Source organism: Phycodurus eques, chromosome 6 (genome assembly GCF_024500275.1).
Source record: "Phycodurus eques isolate BA_2022a chromosome 6, UOR_Pequ_1.1, whole genome shotgun sequence".
Taxonomy (NCBI): domain Eukaryota; kingdom Metazoa; phylum Chordata; class Actinopteri; order Syngnathiformes; family Syngnathidae; genus Phycodurus; species Phycodurus eques.
In genome coordinates, this window is record NC_084530.1 from 26,706,152 (window position 1) to 26,722,492 (window position 16,341).

Sequence of the window (16,341 nt, forward strand, 5' to 3'; positions counted from 1 at the left end):
ATAGAGTGCTATTTAACTAATTAAAAACAGTCAACAATATCTATATTTGAATTTTTTTGGGAGTAGCTTGAACGAATTAATGCCATTTCCATTCAGTTCAATGGGAAAAGTAGATTTTCTATATGAGCGTGGTCACCAAACAAATTAAACTCGTATCTCAAGGCACCGCCGTGTCGCGGCGGTTTCACTGCGTGCACTGCTTAAAATATGATGCGAGATAGCTTTAAGTAAGTTATTTTTGCGGACCCCGAGCAAGGGCCTGTGGACCGCCGAGGGTCCGCAGACCCCAGTTTGAGAACCCCCGTGCTTTTACACACACTCCGAGGATGGGAGGGGTGTATTATTTTTGTGGGTTTGATTTTTTTTGCATCTGATCTCTCTCTCTCTCTCCTCTCTCTCTCTCTCTCTCTCTCTCTCTCTCTCTCTCTCTCTTCTCTCTCTCTCTCTCTCTGCCTGCTGCAGCCTTGTGACGTCAAGGAGGGCTGGAGCGCTTCCTCCTTGCTCTGTAGCGGCAAAGGGAGGGAAAATGTGCACAAGAGGATTGACATTGCGGGGTGAGTCTTTGCATTCTTTAAAATGAAACAAAAACAAAATGCTCACTGTGTGAATGCATGTGTGTGCGTGTGCGTGTGTGGATGCGGTCAATCCATCGCGTCACGGTCGCTCCCCGCGCCGCCAATTGACGTCCCCAGATTAGCGGTGGGAAGCTAAAAGGAGGAGGAGATGTGAGAGGGGAAGGGTGGGTGGGGTGGGGGGGGGTGTTAACTAAGCATGGCTCTTTTCTGCAGCTGCACCCATGTCCGTGCACCTTAGCGGGGCCCTCGGCCGTTTACGCTACAAGGATGTCATGTGCTGCTAGTTCGGGCTGGTCCACGCCCACATGATGTTGTGCAGCCTTGTGCCTACCCGCTTGGCAGCCATGTGTGATGGTGATCAATGGGGCAGCCGATGCTGGGTTGGCCTGCATCGGCGGATATAACGGACACACGCACAATATTTTTTTAATTATGTCACATAATTATGCATACTTGGGTCGCAAAGGGGCGGAAAAGTAGCGAAGCCAACATGGGATTTTTTGTTTTTTGTTTTTTTGTTTTTAAATATATCATAAATCGGAAGTTTCCCTTGGGAATGTATGTAATAGAAAGGTATCATATCCGAGCATAAATTAATACATTGTGTTTTGTCATAAGCAAACATCCATGTAAAAGAGAGAGTTCTCCTTTGCCACATGCAAAGGCATTACAGTACTTTTTTTTTTTTTTTTTTCAACTTGTTTTTGCTTCACTTGAGCAGCGGCGTGTAAGGAAACGCGCTCGTAACTTGAATTTTGCCTCGCAACAAGAAAGCAAAAACAGAACTAAATAAACAAAACCATTAAAAATGGTTACAAGCTGCAGCTTGTAACCCGAAAAACTTGTAAGCAGTGTTGGGGAGTAATTAATACATGGAAAGAGGTTATGTCATTTAATTAAGAAAATTATGTAATTGTAACCCATTATATTACTGGGAGAAAATGTGTAATTAAATGAAAGTTTCTTTTGGAAATGTCCATGATTACAATTTTTGTTACATTTGAAAAATAGTTGCAAACGCTCAGGATCCCCCCGCCGACGTTACTTCCTCCTTCAAAAGCCAACACTTGTGATTGGCTCTCTCTGTCCATGTGCCATTTTTCCTTAGTCCCAAACTCTCAAACATGACCTATTTTTCCGAATGTGTCCTCCATGCACCACCTTGTGGTGCAATCTATTAGTTTATCTGAGATTTTGAAAAAGTTCAACTCTCAACTTTGAATTGTTTCACCTTTATACTTTTGAACTGTTTTTTTTTTGGTCTGAGATTTTGAAAAGGTTCAACTCATAGTGAGAATTTCAACACACAAAATAACATTGACTTTTGGACAGTTTCATCTTTATAATTTTGGACTGTTTTTATGGAACATTCACTTATCGGGGTTGTTGATATTGTCTAACTTGGGCACATTTGTCGTTAGGTCAACATGGTATGGTATGGTGGTTTTCCACATGCTACGCACATATAATGCAACAAGCACATTATTATTGTATTTATATTTAATCATGTTTAGTTATCAGTTTATTATTTGTGGAAAGAACAAATGTCACTATAATAATAATTATAATAATAATTATTCCATAATAATGATCCATGGTTTTAATACACTTTTTTAGAGCGTTGATGCAGTCATTCAACATTAAGAAAAATAATCCAAATGTAATTGAACGTTATCAGTTATATTACTTTGAAAAATAGTTAAAGGACTACTACATTTTCAACAGGTTAGCTTGTAATTGTTACCAACTACAATTCCAAAGTCATTTTCCCTATTATAAAATGTCGCTCCTCTCCCGGAGCCAGGAAGAGTACAAGAGTTTGGCAAACTTGTGTGACTACAATGCGTGACAAATTGGAGCGGTGCGTTCAAGTGCATGCTGTGCTGCTGCGGCTGCACAGCAACAACAAAAAAGAGGCTGTCAGCACCCTGAGATTGGATGTAACCTACTCCATCCAGCGTCGTAGTGCGGACACATTTGTGGGTTCTCTTGTCTGCACTGCAGCATTATAACTCAAGCATGCATGCACACCATGACAGGTGTTGTGAATAGTGTGTGTTCATTAGTGTTGCAGTTGCGCTGGGGCAAATCCCGGCTGACTTTAGAGGCGTGGTATACTCTGGACTGCTCACTAGCCAATCACAAGGCATATATTGTCATTAGTCATGCTTTGTCATTAGTAATGCTCAGACCCGCCCTCTAAATCTCAATTCGCTCTACGTATTGACAGTAACAAATGACGCTGACACGTTTCAGCTGACGCGTCTCCCACCGGAATAGTTTTTCTTTTTAATCTATATGGCTTACTTTAACCAGGATCCCTCACCGTACCTTGGCTAAAGGTAGAACTGTTTTGCGTTTGTCGGTGGAGTAAATCCTTGCTGTCTTCATGCCTTGGACCAAGCTGCTGCCTTTCTAGCTAGCTAGCTCACTTCTTAGCTTGCTGGCTACCTAGCCTAGCCAGCAGGGCTAGCTGGCTCTTGTCGTCTTTCACAGTGTGTAATTTTTCATTGAGGATAAAAAAAACATATGCGAATGTGAGTGTTGTTATATTATCTGTCTGTATGTGTTGTTCCATCATATGTCTTCAAATGTTCATTGCTTAAACAGTTGTAAAACAGCAACTGTCGATGCTAATCGTTAGCATGTCAATGGCAATTTCCATTGCTTGTGGGTGGCCATTCTTAAGGCCGCGTTGTTTGGTTGTTGCAAATAAACCACGTGTATTTCTCTTTGTTTTATGATTAGCCGTACATTTTTAGCACAGAATGTGTGATAGATTTGTGGACTGTCCTGTGATGTATTTTATACTCTCACAAAATCACATTGCCATCTTCTTGCGGTGATGCGCTAGTTGAGTGTGTGTGGTATACGTTGTGGTTGTGAGATTAACGGCACAAGATGAAGTCTATTATCTTTACAATTTAACAGTGCAGGACCGTGACATAGATAGCGAGTATACGGCGCTGTACGCAACTATTGGGTCAGATTGATGGCTTGCTGCCTTCAATGTTTCATGAGAGTTTTTATAATTGGCAAAATATGTCATATTGATTCTTCCTCTTTCATAATAATCTATAAATTTAATTGTAATTTATTTTGGGGATTGTCGTAATATATTTTCACAGTTACCTGATACAAAACTGACACCATGTGTTTTTTTTGGTGACAATTTTAAAATGTTTTTAACTTATTTTCACCTGGCACCATGCAGTGCTCGTGTCTCAAGTGTGCGCTCGCATGTCAAAGCAAAAAAAATTGCCTGATCTACAGCTCTCGAAAAAGTCGTAGTTGATATGATTATGTTAAAAAAAAAAAGGAATATAAGAATGTGCAGCGTTTCAGTACAATGGCCCATCTTGGATATTACGCCGTGTCAGGCTTGCGATGTGCTATATGTATGAGAAGACCTCAGAGATTCATCCACTTATCCCAGCAGCCATGCTCTGCCTCATTTGCTTCACATATCCATCCTGGAGGCTGTGTCGCCAATTTTAAACATAACATAACATAACATTTTAAACATAACAAGAAGGACACATAATCTGTAACTGTGGTTGGTTTGAGATTCGATCTATTTACAGGGTATCACATAAAAATTGAACCTATTTTGAAATATGTATATCTGAGTATGTGTATTTTTAATACATTTTACGCATATTTTTAGTTATCTACTTTTTGTGTTATATAAGCATATACTACATCATTATTATTATTATCATTACTATAACACATCTTTATTACTTGATTTATTTAATTATAATTTATTAACTCATTATTTAATAAAATAAATAAAACACATTTTAGTTAATATGTAAATATGATTCATTTACTTGTTTAAAAAATATTATTTGTAAGAAATCTATTAATCGATTATTGAATTAGATAAATGAATGTTAAAAGATGAATAAATACATTTTAACACATTTTAAAAACAAAACAGAAAAACAAATGCAACAAATATTACAGGACTCTTCGTATTGTAAATTCTTGGTGGGCCGGATTAAATAACAGAGTCGTGGACTTTACTTTGAACACCCCTGTATCTACAGTATGCCTCCAGTTCACAACAGTAGTGACCTGCAAGTGCTCCCTCGTATGTAAAGTATGCCTTGTTGACGTCTGCGTGCGAGGGTGTAATTGCATAGTTCCACCCTTGTCTGGATCAATAGTAGACAGTGGCGGGCGGGGGGTTCGGCAGAGGGTGGTGGGGGTGTTATGAGTGTGGCTGTCAGCTCGTCATTGGAGGAAGTCATTGAGTCTCACTGGCCCATCCTCTCCTTGACCTGACCCCGCTGCCCGTAATGATTTCGTAGAACGGCAGCGAGAGCTGCTTTAGCATTGTTGTTGTGTTGTAGAAAAGTGACACGTTTCTGTTCCGCTGAGTCCTGGAGGCGTCGGTCGCGCGTTTTCAAACTGTTGCCAATTGTCCAAACCCGTCAAGAAGAGGAAGAAAGAATTCCAGCCGTCTGTGGATTAATGCTAATGTTAAAATCTAAGATAACCACCGCTCAATGTGCTTCTCTTAACCTTGTTGGTCTTCATCTGTACCGAAAACTCAAACAGATGAAGATAGTGGACTTAGAGACAATATGTATTCTTGTTGTGTTGTAGAACATTGCACAGAGTGATGTCACAAAATATAATTTCCTCATACTGGCTGTATGGCAAGTCATTAAAACACAAGAGTCACTTCCATAGACGGATTATACGAACGATCTTTGAGTGTTTTTAAATAGTTAAATAGGCAATCATGCGTTGAGAAGCTTTGCTGCATATCTTTGCTTGGCATCAGCTGGTCCAAACTTGCATACTGCGATAAAAAGCCACGAAAAAGAGCTTTCTCCGCCAATATTACTGTATACGGGAACAGATGGCGCTCTTGCTACACAATGTAACGCGCGTGCGAAAAAAATTACATCACGATGACGTTTCGCCAAGGATCCTGCTTTAGCTGCCCCACGACCCAAATGAGGACAAGCGTTATAGAAATTGGATGGAGATGGATTATGATTGCTCAGTGAACCAGCATGTAGAATATTTTCCAAGTTAATACTGTATAGGGAAATTCTTCGTTTCAACCTTTTTTGTGGCGATTGAAAGTTTAGTTTCGTTTTGTTTTTTTGCCAAAAATGAATGAGTGAAACTGTAGTAAGAGTCTCTGTGTAATCTAATTTATCACAAGTGCTTTTGCTGTGCCCTTGGCTGTCAGTTGAGGAGCCTCAGGTAGAGAGCTTGTCCTGTCACGGCGGTCCCGTTGCGTTCTCTGCAGCTAAAACACGTTGACATGTTCACACAGGAGACCGCAGGCCACAGGGAGCTCTTAGCTAACCTCCTGGGTGGTTTATATGTATCTATACTTGTATGGCAATGTGTAAAAGGCAAGTGCTGTCAAAACCTGTGAGCTCTTAAGTGCATATGGCCTGCTATTGTTTACTTGCATGTATTTGGATGTCAGCGTGGACCGGTGAATGTCCGGTGGGAGCGCAGCGCCATTTCTTAAGCGTGGGCTGATGCTCGTGTCACACCTCTTACAACGCAAGTCTTGGCACCGAAATGATGTGCACGGTAGCACGCTGCTTGTTTGACCATGATGTCGCAATATCGCTGGGTAAGAAGAAAACAAAAAGGTTTGCAAAGGGCAGGCGTGAGCATTCTCCCCCCTTTTCATACATTGACGCAAAACAAATGTGCACTAAACACCCCGGACACAAAGGTACAAACTATTGCTTTTACTGACTTATGTGAGGTAGACGCATAACCATTTTTAACATCTGAACCGTGTTTCAAATTGTGAGAGACCCCACGCATGACCAGGAAAAAAAATGGCAATTGTGTTCATACTTTTATCGTGTGTATTGTGTGGATTGAGAGTGAACCCTGCCATGAATAGTGAAAAAAAGTAATGATGCCCCCCCAAAATGTTTACCATTGCCAATATTAATACAGTGATGCCTTGAGATACAAGTGACCCGACTTAGAAGTGTTTCAAGAAATGAGCCTTCATTCGGCTGATTTTTTTTAACTTGAGATACGAGCACACGTCAGAATAAGCAGCACTTCGGCAAATAGTTTAACAATTCTTCTTCTTCTTAAAAAAGCTTCAAACTGTTTAGTGCCACGCCCACTTGAGGTTTACTGTCAAACTAAATATAAAACCAAGAGAATTACACGTTCTGATTTTAAAACAATCAATAAACTACCCAAAGATAGGCTCCGCTAGCTTAATGCTAACACAAAAATGTTATTGACATGCTAACAATTAGCATCGATATTTGCGATATTGGAACACTCTAAGCAACAGATATTTCAACACAAAAGGTGAAGCAACACACATGTACAGACAATACAACAATACTCACAGGACATATATTTTTATCATCTGCGAAAAAAATACTCATGGAATTGCAGTTAATTGAGGCACTGAGAATAGTGACAATGTGAATACAGACAAATGAAGACAAGCCACTCTCTTCCTTATTTGTCTGTATGACTTTATCATGCTGCCCCTCGGTGACCAAGGCGGGCACACCAGACAGCAGCAGAATTAATTGAATTGAACCATTAGATCATGATTCACAAACTTTAACATTTCCTTTTTTTTTTTTTTTTTTTAAATATAAATATACTGTTTCACCTTTACAATTGTCCAGCCCTACCGTTTCCCGAGGAATATTCACTATTGACACACCCCACGGCAATCTAATAATCTCTCAGGATAGTCTTTCAGAGACATCCAGTCATCTGAATGCTCAAAACCGTGTCCCAGTTATGCCGCGTATCCCGCTTTACTTTCACTCGTAATCACCTGCACATCTGATTACATCCAATACAAGGGCTGTGTAGCAATTAAGCCTATTTCAAGATGATAATGTTCACTTTTGAGGTACTCATTATCAGCATGTTTTTTTTTTTTTACGGTTTTGTAATTTGCAGTGGTGTCATACTGCACTGCGTTGTGCTGAGAATGTTTACCAGCCTTTTAAAATGCAGCTTTAGTCGACAATACGTCGCGCAAGGCTACTCCCCTCAATTACAGAGACGCAGTATATTTGACGGCCCGTCACGGTCAAATGGGTCCGACGGAATTACAGTACAAAGTGGAACGCAAAACATGATGTTGATGATGTTGGTTGACTTCCAAGTTCAGTATCAGTATCACTTCGAAACAATCCCACGGTCATACAAGTGTAAAAAGAAGTCAAATCAGAATTAAAATTAAATCGAACTACTTTCACTTTTGTGACACGGACAGGGAACCGGAAGGTGTTTGCAGAGTGTTACTGTCACCTAAGTGGCGATTTCTAGGTATTGCTGGAATTAACAATAGTTTTGTAATGATAAGTATATTTAGTAAATATTTGTTCTCACATTGTACTGTGCAGCCAGGCACTTTCCCAAATGGGAGTAAATTCCACTTCTCTACTCATGGGAGCTCGGTCCCAAGCCTTGCCGCAAACAGCAAAAATACCAACATAATTGACCCACCCAAGATTTGTTATGATTACCTATATTAACAGTTTAAACTGTAAATATACCACAAATCCAAGCTTAATAATATGATATCAAGCTTAACTTACATTAACCGAGAAAATAACTGGTTATAGATTGAGTTTGAAAAAAATGCACCAGAAGTACACGTATACAAGTAGATGCTGTGAAGACTCTCCGCGAAATCTATTTACAGTCCAGGCTAAACTTTGCTCCATCCCGACATTCCAAGCTCCGTCGAGATGTATCACTTCAACGTACTTTCTTGACACCAATTCCTGTTTAGCCAAGGCTTTGGCAGCATCTTGTATCATCTTAGTTTATTTCAGACAGAGTGCCAAAACAACAAACAGGTGAGTTTCTGTCAATAGCTGGGGCTAGCTTCCACAGAAAAAAAGAAAAAAAACACACAAATTAGAAAAATTCATGAGTAGTGGACCGCGAATATGCGGGAGATTACTGTATTCTGATCCTGTTAAAGGCTTTTTATTCCTATCATCACAAGCGCTTATCATTTCATGACATTTAGTTTGAAGGTTGATGACTGACATGTTGTTTTGCCCGTTGAATGAACGCAGGGATTACATTTTTGTATTTATTTATTTTTTTTATCTTTGTACGAGACACGTCGCAATCCCGCTGCGAGAGCTGAATCGTCTGCTGAGGAGGCTCCTCTGAGGCGTTCAAGCTCGGAACGCTTCCGTGCTTTTACCGTTTATTTGTGCTTGATGAAGGTGACGCTTCCTGGCACACACTGGCTGTCTTTGGAATAGGAGTCTCAAGGCCATGGCTGACTGACGTGCCATCTAAAAAAACAAAAGAACAGGAGGTTATGAATTCAGAGCTGTTTGTTAATTAGTTACGGAGTTAAGTTTTTGTTGTTGAGGTGTGGGACAGAGGTCAAGGAGGAAAAAACTATTTATGTTATAAGACTGGATAAACGCAATGCGTAGGCAAAAAAAAAAAAAAAAGAGCTTCCTAACGACACCGAACGACGCGTCCAAAACCGACTGCACTGTCGCACAGCGTGTGTGGTCCGGTAAAAGTTTTTTGTGAGTGGCTGACCGATTACAATCATGCTCAACAATATCTATAATTTCATATGTACCTGTGGCTAGAAAGCAAAGCGTGGAGAGTCTCAGTCGCCGAAATACACGTGTGCAGTCAGTGAACGGGGCGCTCGCCAACAGCCTCTCTAAATATCCGCACGCTCTCCTTTATATATATTGTTATTACCCGTTTCCTCGCTTAGTCCAAAATGGCTGCTTCAAACCAAAATGGCCAACTTGCTGTTCAATTTCAGGTAAGACTTTTTCGTGAATTCAGTTACGATAGAGATGTCCAGTGACTTTTATTCATTGGCGGAACTGATTTCGGGGGGTAATTTTTTCGAACATACCAGGGGGTCATGTTCGGGCATGTTGTGCCCCCCCCCAAGGCGATTAATTAGTTTGAATGTTAATAAACAGCAATTTCATGAGGTTCTTCGCATAGCCTGGTGCCAAGTCTGATATGAAATGTATAAAAAAATTATAATCATTGACAGGATGCCCAAGTGTGACGCGTGGCTGCCAGGCATCCTCAACGCCTCTCATTTTCCTGCCTCATTGAACGCCTCATTCGATATTGTTAAGAGGCAGATGGGGATGCCAACTGCCTGCAGAAATTATTGTCATGCTTGTGGAAAAACTCTTGGTTTTATAAGTGGGCACAGCTTGCCCATGCACACTCTTTTATTATTATTTTTTTTTGCAGCCTGTCCAGACCTCCATAGAGATCTCAGTGTGTTCTGGGCACTTAGGTGAGAAGATCTCACATCTGTAATATACGTATGGTGGCCCTCTCCTCTTTGAGGCTTGTATTGAGATAATCTGAAAACATGTTCCTCATATCGTCGCCATCCATCACATCGACACCTCTTTTTTCCCCAGCAGGGGAAAAGAAAAAGCTGTTGGTAAGTGTAATTATCTCACTTTACAGAAGGTATCATTCACACAGGCACCTATATTGAGAAATTGTTACTGCGGAGCTCATTTGAACAGTGTTGCTAACCAAATCAGCAGCACCTACCGAAGCACATTTAACAATATCAGATGAATTCTAGTGTGGAGTAAATAACTTCCCTATGCTGTATTAAATATGATCCTATGTTACGCGGAGATGGCGTCTGTATTGGCGATTTTGTTTCCAGTAGATTGACTGTTTATATGTTTTATTATTGTAGCCCACAGTAAACTACTCAATTATCAAAGTGAACTTCCTAACATGATTTCCCATTACGATGGCAATTTACCATCGTTTACATACTGCATGTATACACTGCTATCTACCGGGTGGTGTTTGATTGACAGTGAGCAGTTTGAGCGGGGCGTGGTTTAATCGCATTCAGAAGACACACCCACAGCGTCTGAGAGCTGAGAAAACATCTCAGTTTTTCCCTATTTTGAAGCCTTATTTTATATACCTTGTGATTTTTTTTTCTTAATGCATTCCAATTTGGCACAGTTGTTAAGAAGACTCTTCTGTGGTATATCAAATTTAAAGGCCTCCACATTAATAGCATTCTACTAATACACTTGAGGGAAAATCCAGCTGAAAAAGTGTATGGAGGAATTGTTTTCTCTCTTTGCTGTTTATAGCCATCTACTGCCTCGTTCTTGTCAGAGCGCATGCTGCTGGTTGCAGAAAACGGCAAACAATTTGTTTTCCTGCTTTTGTTATCAGTTCAACCTTGGCGGAGGTCTGAGCTCTACTAGTTTGGTTATGCTTGCTGTGGTGTCATTGCAGATTAATGTTGTAGGAGGAACAAAGACTACATTAAGGAGCACTCAGTTGCTAATTCATTTTCAGTACACTGGCATCCAAGACTGACTTTGACCTAATAATCAACACATTGCTTGATGAGAGGATTTTACTTTTGATTATAGAGAGCCCTTAAGTCTTTCAAAACACGGAACACTTATTGGTGCGCTCGAGCAGTAATGGATCCATTTCATGTTGCTTGCCTCGGTTATCCATTGAGTACGTCAGCATACATGACGGATCGTGATAGCAAGTATGGGTCGGTGAAAGACGGGGTTCGTGTTTCTTGACCTCTTCACTTGCAAATCAATAAGTCCGCGCACAGAGGGTAGACATACCGTAGTAGTAAAGCTTGTAGAAATGTAAGTGCTATATGTTCATTGTCGTACAAGCATAGAAGTTCCATCCGTCAATTTTCCTCATTAGTGTTGCGGGCGAACTGGAGCCTATCCCGGCTGCCTTTTGGTGAGGGGGCGGGGTTCACCATGGGGTATTGGGACCAAGCCCTGCTGCAACTAATAGAAAATCTGTAATCTGCAAGTAATTGATCCCCCCAAAAAGTTATACTGTACTATAATGGCCTAGAGATGTCACGAGACAGCGGTAAAGTTTTGTCGAAATGAAGCTGCTCAACTCACTTCAACAGTTGCCAAGATGCCACCTGATGGCGCCAAATCAATGCTATGCTTTAGCCTGAGCAAAAAAAACAACAAATAACGGCGGATAAGTTCCCCTAAAAATCAGAATGCCGCACCACGGTTCACTATATTCTTCTATTATTCTCTCAAGCCGCTTTTGTGTTTTCTTCTGTTGTAGGCGTGACAAGACCTAGTGACAGTTGCCACCATGTGAGCTTCTAAAATCTGTCATCCCACTGCCGATCACCTGACACTGTCACCATCGACGGAAACTGTCACCATGAGAGGATCCGATGGGTTCTTGGCCCACCGGCGCCACCGTCCGGTTGCGTGAGCGCCCCCGCCTACCCTTCCCACAGATCCTGCACGGCATGGCCTCTCTGGACCTGCCATATCGCTGTCCTCGCTGTGGGGAGCACAAGCGCTTCCGAAGCCTGTCGTCCCTGCGTGCCCACCTGGAGTACAACCACACGTACGAGACCCTCTACGTTCTCTCCAAGTCCAACAGCATTTGCGACGCCGCCGCCCTGCTGCCCCTGGTGACGGAGGGAGCCCTCCTGTCGCCTCCCAACAATAACGACCCCCTTGAGCCTCTGCAGCCGTCGGCTTTGAAAGAACGCCGCTTCCCCTGCCGCGAGCTTCCCTGTGTAGACGACCTGAGTTTGACGCCAGCGAGCTCCAACACTCCCGCCAGGTACATCCCCAATGTGGAGTTTCCTCTGGGGGAGATTTTGATGAAGAAGGCCATGACATCCACAGACCCCGGCCCCTATGGGAACCCCAGTACAGCCGTGGCCGTAGCAGCTAACGTCGCCGCCAGTGCAGTGGAGGCGGCTTATGAAGAAGGCCTGGCCAGGTTGAAGGCACGCGCGTTTGAACGTCTTGAGCTGGATGAGAGGATGGAGAAGCTTTCTGAAGAGGTAAATGGGATCGGTTTTTATACTGATCAACTTTCATTTTTATTCTAGTGAGGCCATTTGAGGATGCTCCCAAAGACAGGGTATATACAATTCAGGGGTGTATTTTTTGTTTAGGTGAGCAAAACTATTGAAACCGAACAAAAATATAAAATAGATTGGAAAAACTGTTACTGCGGAGCCAATTTGAACGGAAAAAAAGGTTATACTGTACTGTAATTGCCTAAAGAAGCCACAATATGGCATGGAGTAATACTTTTACAACCCCAATGCCAATGAAGTTGGGACGTTGTGTTAAACATAAATAAAAACTGAATACAATGATTTGCGAATTATGTTCAATGTCTATTTAAATGAATACACTACAAAGGCATGATATTTAATGTTCAAACTGATCAACTTGATTGTTTTTAGCAAATAATCATTAAATTAGAATTTTATGGCTGCAACACGTTCCAAAAAGGATGGGACTGGTGGTAAAAAAGACTGAGAAAGTTAAGGAATGCTCATCAAACACCTGTTTGGAACATCCCACAGGTGAACAGGCTAAGTGAGAACAGGTGGGTGCCATGATTGGGTAGAAAAAGAGCTTCCCTGAATTGCTCAGTCGTTCACAAGCAAAGATGGGGCGAGGTTTACCTCTTTGTGAACAAGTGCGTGAGAAAATAGTCAAACAGTTTCAGGACAATGTTCCTCAATGTACAATTGCAAGGAATTTAGGGATTTAATCATCTACGATCCATAATATTGTCAAAAGGTTCAGAGAATCTGGAGAAATCACTGCATGTAAGCGGCAAGGCCGAAAACCAACATTGATTGGCCGTGACCTTCGATCCCTCAGGCGGCACTGCATCAAAAGCTGACATCAATGTGTAAAGAATATCACCACATGGGCTAAGGAACATTTCAGAAAACCAATGTCAGTAAATACAGTTCGGCACTACATCAGTAAGTGCAACTTGCAACTCTACTATGCAAAGCAAAAGCCTTTTATCAACAACACCCAGAAACGCCGCCGGCTTCTCTGGGCCATCTAAGATGGACCGATGCAAAGTGGAAAAGTGTTCTGTGGTCCGATGAGTCCACATTTCAAATTGTTTTTGGAAATTGTGGACGTCGTGTCCTCCAGGCCAAAGAGGAAAAGAACCATCCGGACTGTTATGGACGCAAAGTTCAAAAGCCAGCATCTGTGATGGTATGGGGCTGTTAGTGCCAATGACATGGGTAACTTACACATCTGAACATGATTTTCAAATTATTGTATTCTGTTTTTATTTGTTTAACACAACATCCCAACTTCGTTGGAATTGGGGTTGTATATAAAATAAGAGCCTCAACACACTTCGACCGTTCCTTGGTACCGAGATGCTACCAGATGGCACCAGTTTAACAATGTTATTGTTTTGGCCACAGTGTTAGGGGTAATACGTGCCGACTCAGTGAACGGAATCACGGACGATTTTAAAATGCCACCGGATATACCGTTACATAATTTTTTTAATATTGGCCTATATTACTGTTAGGTGCGCTTACAGTAATTGTTTCTTTTGTGACTCCCAACTCATGGACATTTCATTGGTTTCATATACAACTGGAGCGCGACTCAAACATCTGTGGTCTTGTAGGTGGAGCAGAAAATAGCGGCCCGCGTAGGCCGTCTGCAGGCCGAGCTGGAGAGAAAGAGCTCCGAGCTGGAGCGGGCCAAGCACGAGAGCGAGCGGCTCAGCCAGGAGAAGCAAGAGCTCGAGGACAAGGCCTTGGAGCTCTCCCGGCAGGTGGATGTCTCGGTGGAAATGCTGGCCAACCTAAAACAGGACCTGGTGAACAAGGAGGCAGAGCTCAGCCACAAGCAGCAGTAAGTGACATGCTTGGTCACATCAAAAAACACTTTTGTTTAGTGTAGTAACCCTTCTTCCCCAATTGTAGGCTGCCTAACCCTCATTTAACATTTAAAGGCTCATTTAAAAATAGTCTTACTAAAATATTCTGAATTGGACAACCATTTAAAACCTCATTGCGAGGTGTTTTGAACATGCCACAGAGGAGTTTGACGCCAAATCGTAATTCGTCTCTGGGCACAGTGCTGCTTTTTTAAATTTTTTTATTTTTTATTTTTTTATTACCGTCCCTCTCAACGTTGTCCCACTGCTATTATATCAGCCTTCATTAGCAGATTGATTTTCTGCAGCTCTGGACTGTGTCCTCTTTCGCCGTAGAAAATGAAAATCCATCAAAAATCCCATTTCCAGACTGAAAGTATTGTGAGAAACAGGCCAGTTCCTTTTTATTTATTTTTTGCTGTAGACCGAAAACAACTTCGAAGACAGCATTATGGGTAATGAAACATAAACCTTTTAGATTAGCAGTTGTAACAGTGACCATCCTGCATGTTTCATCATTGAGCTCGAACCCGCACAACGACCCTTCTCCTTGAGAGTCGAGCGCACTTGCATTGTAGGCTAAACAAAGCACAGGCTTCCAACCCACCAATTACTCTTAAGGCGTTTACTAAGGTATTCTTGCACAGCTAAGCTAGCTGGCATCTGTTACACAGGGAACAGATTTAAGATACTGTGGTGCCTTGAGATACGAATGACCCGACTAGTTTTTCAAGATATGTGCCGTCATACGGTCGATTTTTATTTTTTATTTTATTTTATTTTTTTCTTTGACTTGAGATACAAGCACTGTATGGCAGCAGTGGACTCAACTCACTTTCCAATAACCAGCATTTTGGCAATTAAAGAAAAAGAAAAAGAGGCTTCAAGCTGTTTGTCACTCCCAGTTGGTGTTTACTATCAAACTAAACATAGAACATACAGAATTCCATATTTTTTATTTAAAACAACCAACCAAACAACTGCGAAAAGAAAAGCCCCGCTAGCTTACTGCTAACATGCAATGGAAAACACCATTGATATGCTCACGATTAGCATCAATAGTCGCTGTTTTAGAACCTTTCAAGCAATGGATTTGAATACAAACGGTGGAGCAACACATGTGGACAGATAATATCACCATACTCACGGCATATATTCTTAATCATTTGCGAAAAAAGTGGTGTCATTGCATCTTATCAAGTCACTGAGAATAGTGACAATGTGAATTTAGACAAACGAAGAAGAGCCATCCCAACGAATAAAACTCAGTTCTTAAGGCTCCGCAACAGATTACAGTTAATAAGACTCAATGTTTGGTTGCAAATGCTTAGCTTGCAAAAACTGCATGAAGCAAACTTTCAGTGGCGTTTGGCTTTTCGTGTGTCCGAATACTTTTGTCCGTATGACGTTTGTCCTTTTTCGTTGGGCTGCTTCATAAGCTGGCTCGTATTTCAGATTCTGTAAATAGAAGGTTTGGTTGGACGTGAATCACACAGTGTGGCGATGGATGTCATTTCTGGACATGAATCTGATGAACAAGTTGGAAGTTCTCCCACAGCATGGCTATGGTCTAAGTATGACCTGGACCAAAAATGTGTTTTTACTGAATTGCCTCCCAGAAGCAGTTGCTATGTTGCCCAGAAGAGAACAAAATATATTAGTAAATTAAACAGGAGTCAAGGATAGACTTTATAATGTCTATGCAATTAAATCAATTAAATCCGACAAATAGTTCATTTTAAACACTCACTGGACACTTTTATAGGCTGTATATACATCTATTTTCTTCCATTCCATTTCATTGTACGAACTTGTCCACAGGTGAGAACATGAGTGTTGATGGTTGTTTGTCTATATGTGTCCTGTGATTGGCTGGCAACCAGTCCACGGTGCACCCGTCTCTCGTCCAAAGTCAGCTGAGATAGGCTGCAGTTCACCCACAACCATAATGAGGAAAAGTGCAACAGAAAATGGATGGATGAATTTGTAAAATAAAAAAAATAAAAAGGATTAAATCGTACAAGGAACTCATTTTAAA

The 16,341-nt window shown here is 41.4% G+C and overlaps 1 protein-coding gene across 1 annotated transcript in view; it reads left to right on the plus strand.

The window, feature by feature from the left end:
* The first annotated feature begins 471 nt into the window (after positions 1 to 471).
* fbxo41 (F-box protein 41) overlaps positions 472 to 16,341 on the plus strand; it is a 34,251-nt gene continuing 18,381 nt past the window's right edge. The window contains exons 1-3 of the mRNA XM_061679789.1: positions 472 to 554; positions 11,685 to 12,426; positions 14,049 to 14,278. Of these exons, the coding sequence (XP_061535773.1) occupies positions 11,800 to 12,426; positions 14,049 to 14,278 (857 nt within the window). The 5' untranslated portion in view covers positions 472 to 554; positions 11,685 to 11,799. The remainder of the gene's footprint in view (positions 555 to 11,684; positions 12,427 to 14,048; positions 14,279 to 16,341) is intronic.